The following is a 6,297-nucleotide window of genomic DNA, read 5'->3' as shown; positions in this document are numbered from 1 at the left end:
ACGCTCGTAATAGAAGCAGGGGCAAACTGCTGCTATACGGAGAACCTGATCCTTACAGGGGCAACCAGACAGCAGAAGGCCTGGGTGCTACTAAGCTGAGTACACTGGTTAGGAACATAGTGCTACGGATGAGAGTAAAGATATTCGGATCGTCTAGGCTCGAAGTGACGACACTGGATTGTACGCAGGGGTTGACCAAGGTGACTCTGGACGCCTCTGCGCTCTCTGTGATTACCAGGATAGATCAACTGGACCGGTCGATGTCACTCACCGAGAACGGCAGCCGTTTCACACACGACCTAGTGTCCCAGACCGATTCCAAGTGGGCCCCTGTTATAATGTTCACAAAGCGTAAGCGGCAGGGACCTGTGGAGGAGTTCACTAGCGACTATTACAAGATGACAATAATCATGGTTCTACTGAGCCCGCAGGGGTCTAAGATATCTCTCCGAGAGATGTTCCAGAGCGTGACTACGTTCAGTGTGACCGAGTACTAAATATCCTAACCCCATGTTCACTGTGCCACATCGGACTCTGTGAAATTGTTCTACCAAGCCTGCTGTCTCCGCTGATCACTATCTCCCTTTACACAGTACACCATGCGGGGCTTGATCAATCACGGGACCTACTGCAGTATCAACAGCGTTGTCCAAGTGCTGTATGGGACAAGTGAGCTACGGGACCTCATTCGGCTGGTCGATGATCACGATCACCGGTCTCCTAATAGGGTGGCATTGAAACTTAAGCGTCTCATCTACGATATGACCAAAGGCAACCCGTCGCCGTGTGATCCGAGCTTACTAGTAGACGCAATGACATCGTACAGAGGAGCGCCTTTCGACGTTCAGGAGGACTCAGACGTGGTCTTCAAGTGCATCATCAACGCTCTAGCAGACGACTGTGGGATAGCTAAGAGGATAGGTTCTCTGTGGGACATTGAGAACGAGGACCGTGTGCGCTGCCTCCGTTGTAACACAGTCCAGTCCACACTCAATAAGTCCAACACAATCACCGTGTTGATAGGAGCTCATCTCCCCACGGAGCTGCAGGACTATATCAAAATGTACACTGACAACACGTTCACCACGAGTGACTACCATTGTACACACTGCCACACAGGAACACAGATCGAAATCACGAGCAAGGTATTGACATTACCCCAGGTTGTGTGTATGAGGATCGAACGGGTTAGGAACATTGGCAGAGATACAGCTGATATAGTCAAGACAGGCACCAGGTGTGCTTTCCCTGAGACACTGGACCTGAAATATATCATGAAAGAACCTGAAGCCACGGTAGATACTGTATACAAGCTGTACGCTGTTCTAGCCCACAGTGGTTCTCACTACTGTGGACATTACACAGCTTATGTGCGAGACGATGACATTTGGTATCTTGCAGACGACTCTCACGTCAGGGTGTGCTCATGGGAAGATGTCAAGTCAACGTACGAAGCGGGATCTATGCTATGCAATGGCGTAGCTTACATGCTCATGTACCATAAAGAGCATCGTTGAACCCCTTGTGACACGAATGCAGGATCTGTACATATGTGATACTACCTAACAGCATGTACCTTACATTTCCCTGCATGAAATAATAAAGTTGTGATAAAGGTACCATCGTATGCGTCAATGATTGTATTAGAACAACTACATGAAGTTAGAGACAGATGCAAAGACAATCACAAAGAGATCTTGATACATGTGCCGTGTTTAACTCAAGTTTATTATGTGGTACAGGGGTGGGTATAACTTTGGGTATAAGGCAATCACACAGGTTTACACATTTCTTGAACTTACATATCAAACTAACCACATTGGTATCATTTCTTCACAAGATACCTATCCAGGTTATTTACAACAACCTTTGGTTCCTCTGCTTTATAAGCCACAGTTGAATAGGTAGCTGACAGCACTGCTGATGAGGTGCACGGTTCGTCTAACTGTGAAACAGACACGCTGTTAGCCAGCCCCTCTAGATATCGTATCACATAATCGCCCCTGAGTACAGGCTGCTTCTTTATTATACGGGAAGACATAACTAGTATCACATAGAAACAAAATATTCTGCCTCGCCAGAGTCCATTACAGGGTGGCTACACCCTGTCCTTGCTGTTCCTCCATGAAAGTCCGATTCGGAATCTTCCTCTGAAAGCGACTCTGGCTCTTCTGGCTCGGCCGCGGATGTAGGCTCAGCAGGATGGGTAGGGTGATCCTCTCGGTTTAGTCCTTCGCGGTCACGGCCCCACTCCCTGTCTCCCTCCTGATCTGAACAATCCTGTTGAGTGGTGTCAGCAGGCCAGGCAGCAGCTTGATCAGTAACCTTGGCTGTCTTTTTCCCAGCCTCTACAGGTAATCCGTGTCCTTTGAATTGTGACACATCAGACCTCCCATGTAGGACTTTAGCACCGGAGCGTTTGCTGGGTTGCTGGCTTTTGGAATCGTCTTGCTGGACCCGGGACCTCTCGGTTACTGGGTTGTCCAGGTTCTCTCCGGACCTATTGACAAGTGTGCCTGTTTGCCTCTTCTTAAGCGTGCATATATCTTCGTGCTCTGAGTCAGTATCAATGACCGGAGAGCGAGTGACTTTTAGCTTGGAACAATGCCCCCTTTTTATACCTTGCCAGCGATTTCCCTCCCCTTCGTAGTCGTCGTCTTCCGTATCCGACAGTTTGTTTTTGTATTGGTGCGATTCTCGATTGCGGCTTGGTATGGTCTTAGCAGTCTGTACTGCTTTGCACCTTTTGTTAGACTTGTCCAGTCTCTTTTTAGCACACGAGTTATCTTGCTTTCCTAAGAGCTGGAGAGCCGTATCTTTAACCACCTTGTCACTCCTGTTCAGTTTAGATCCTCTCTTGTGGGACCTGAGGTTGTCTTTTGTGCGTTTGACACGCTTGTACTCTGGCATCATAGAATCCGTGTCCGAGTCGGAAAGCAGTGCGCGCTTATAGCCGCTCCTTTCCTCTTTCAAACCACTGCAGCCAGGCTTTGGGGAGCGGGCATCCTTTTCAGACTCTGAGTGTGACTCCTCCACCTTATACCTATGTCCCCGCTTAACATTCTTGAGTTTACACTTAGCCACTTTGGCCCTGTTTGTCACCTGAGCACAGAACTCGTCCTCGTCCTCCTCCTCTTCACTGCTATATGCCTCACCGGTAGATCCGTCGTTTATGAATTGGTCACTGGTATCGTATTCGTCAAGGGGCTCGCTCTCGTCGTAGATCATTGTAGCCTCCAACTCCTCACCGGGGATGTTAACTTCATCCACGTTACACTCTTCCTCTTCACTGTTGTCTTCCTCGGCCTGGCTCAGCCAAGGCTGGTCATCGTCATCGCCACTGTACCTGGGACGAGGCCTTTGAGCTCCTGAATCGCGAAGTTTCGTGTCACTCTTTGACACGGATGACTTCTTTGACTTAGAAGCCGATAGATCCTGATTTACCACTTTGGTATTGTGAAAAGGACTTTTGTTCTTAGCACATTTGCCAACTCGTGTGCTACCCAAATCCATTTTCTTCCTTTCTGCTTCAGCCTTCGTGGCTCTGGACAGGTTAGCCACCGGCTGCTCCGAATCACCCCTCGGTTGACTCCGGGTACCCTGGAAGGATACCAATATCTTGCGGCTCCAGTGGTCGGTGGCCAAAGAGTTTAAGCAATCAACCAGGGCTTTGCTGAGTCTGTCCTGCAAGCGGTAACTCTGAAGTATATTGATGACGGTTCGGTTGTTACTGACCCAATCGGCAAGGGTGTCCCCGTGTCTTGTGTCCAACAGGCTTTTATCTAATCCAAGGAGAGTACAAACCGCGTCTCTCCGGAGACTGTCATCGTTCAACCAAGGTTCGCTCAGCAGCAGAACCGGAAGATTCTTGATCCACGTCGCAATGGGAATGGTTTCGGTTGTGACGATAGAGTACACAGTGTCATTTGTCTCACTGGCACCAGGCACAGCTTCGTCTTCGCTGTACTCATCAACTTCGGCCGGGTTCTTAGAGGACATGTCAGGCTCTTGCACTTGGGTAGATTGTGGGGAGGATGATGCGCTATCGGGATCACACCCTTCTCCCTCTCCTACCTTCAGATATTTCTTCAATTTGTTTTGATAAGTGCGGAGTTTTAAAAAGAGCACCTTAGCCATGGCATACAGCTGTACCAACTCCTTGTCCTTGATCTTGCTCGTATCATGTTTGATCAGGGAGTGCCACATCTTCTGGGCTTTGCCTACGTTCTCGGGAGTGTGTTGTTTGAACAACTCTTCAAACCCGGTAGCCATATCAGGATTCCCATCGTTACCATATCTCCTTTCCCGGTATCTGGACGCGACGTGGGCCAACTCTAACCAGTCGTTTCTCATCTGCTGCTCCACCATTCTGGTCCGCATCCTTTGTACGGTGGTGTGAACGATATTGTCAGAGGAGTACATGTCCCAGACCTTGACGAAGTCTCTCACCTTCTCAATTGGACAATGTAGCAGCTCTGCCACTGCAAACGCATTGGGAATCTTACAGTCCATAAATTTAATGGCCAGTTCTACTACTTCGACCATGATAGGGTCAACAATCACACTCTCCAGGTGCTTTGGTATGTAATTGCACCAGCTGGTTGGATTCACCCGCTTGATGAACGCTGCCAATGCGGGACCGTGTATCTCCTGATACATGTCGGGCCCGGTGGTAAACGTGTCTCTCTCCAGGTCCTTTAACGTGTCATTCCAACAGCTCACCAGCTCCCCGTTGCCCTTGACACACGATTGCTTCACAGCCCTGCAAAACCTCACAGTGGTAGACACGTACAATTGAGGAGCCAGAGCCTGGCCCTTTCTCAGGATGACAACAGGTACCAGGTTCACCCGCCTGCCATCCAGGATCTTGCAGCTCCTTCTAAAGTAGACAGTACGAGTGCCAAGGTTCTCATAGTGGAAGTGTTTCAGGTCACATATCACTTCCTTGTCCGTGAAACAATCAACCCTCGTCTCCCGTGTTTTCTTCAACATTTCAGGCGACGCAGTGCTTAGCACACAGCACATGGGGGCTATCTCTTCCAGGTGAGAGACTAGAGCCTGGGTGGACATTGTTTTATCCTCAGTGCGCAACAACTGGACAGGCTGTATTTGTTTAAAGGAAGGGGTGAGGGCGGTGGAGTGAGTGGGTACTTCCAGGGCCATGTCCCAAAATTCAAACTTGTTACCCGTGACATTTTTCAGCAACCCCAGGCTCTCGAGTCCAGGAACAAACAGTACCTCTTGGATGAAGTATGACTTGACATTGCTTTTCCCGTTTGTCAGGAGGAGGACGGTGTAGGTTCCGATCATGGACCGGCTGCTGTCGCAGTAGAAGAAGTTGTGTTTGTCAGAGTACTGTGTGACCACTGGAATCACCTTCTTACCGTTGGTGCTTATCAGTTCTTTAGTCGGTATATAGAAGTTTGTGTAGTTACCATATGCCAGTATCACGTGCTTGAGACCGGCCTTGTCTACATCTGCCATAGACTCTAAGCCTGTCCCACTTTCAATGTCAACTAGGTCCATCAGCGCAAGAAGTAACGAACGGGACGGTTGTTGTTGTATAGTGATAGCGTCCTTGATCACCATATTCCTGATAATCTTATGTATGGTTTTAGGTTTGTATCTTTTCTCCCTCTCCGACAGGGCCTGTTGCTTACACATCATCAGGTCGACCACTTTATCAAACAGTCCTTCTGTCTGTTTACAAGTGAAGCTATCTTTGTAATCAGATGTCAAATACCAAGGAGGCTGTTCTGTAACGATATATTTTGTGGTTACACCTTCCATGGTGTTTGGCTATCGATGAATATCACCTCTCATAAACGGGTCTTGTGTTTCACATGAATCTGCCTTTACACAACACGTAGCCCACTGTAGTCTATGGGGTAGACCGGGAGCCTGTTAGACTTCTCTCAAAGCTTCCAGGGTTGTGAAGTGGATGTAATTTGTGCATTCCCTGTGCTTTTACATGACAGCCTTATATTGACATCACTTACCATTGGTTGGCTAACGTAACTTTCACTCATAGTAGACTCAACACAGGTTGGATATTGAACCGTGACTGGTACACCCCACAACAAATCTATGATCCAAACATGACTGTAGTATCCAGCACCGTGTGGCTATCTGACTGTGACTGGTACATCTCACCACAAATCTATTGTCCAAACATGACTGTAGGTCCTGGCTATTTAATCTTTCCCTGTGTACAAACCCACTGTTCAGACAGGCTCCACAAGACAGGCTTGGCTGGGTGCCCAGGGCTGAAAGCAAACAGAGTAGGCACTGTGACAC

The 6,297-nt window shown here is 48.5% G+C and overlaps 1 protein-coding gene across 1 annotated transcript; it reads left to right on the top strand.

Annotated features, from left to right (window-relative positions):
- The first annotated feature begins 599 nt into the window (after positions 1 to 599).
- On the top strand, positions 600 to 1,517 carry LOC121842154 (ubl carboxyl-terminal hydrolase 18-like). The gene has a single exon (XM_042312240.1). It carries the CDS (start codon positions 600 to 602, stop codon positions 1,515 to 1,517), a length of 918 nt encoding a protein of 305 aa, XP_042168174.1.
- Positions 1,518 to 6,297: the final 4,780 nt, after the last annotated feature.

The sequence above is a fragment of the Oncorhynchus tshawytscha genome, unplaced genomic scaffold (genome assembly GCF_018296145.1).
Source record: "Oncorhynchus tshawytscha isolate Ot180627B unplaced genomic scaffold, Otsh_v2.0 Un_contig_5694_pilon_pilon, whole genome shotgun sequence".
Lineage (NCBI taxonomy): Eukaryota > Metazoa > Chordata > Actinopteri > Salmoniformes > Salmonidae > Oncorhynchus > Oncorhynchus tshawytscha.
This window is presented reverse-complemented; position numbering and strand designations above follow the sequence as displayed.

What these genes read in the sequence shown, in the direction of transcription:
- LOC121842154 (XM_042312240.1), top strand. Translation starts at nt 600, where the DNA reads ATGCGGGGCTTGATCAATCACGGGACCTACTGCAGTATCAACAGCGTT.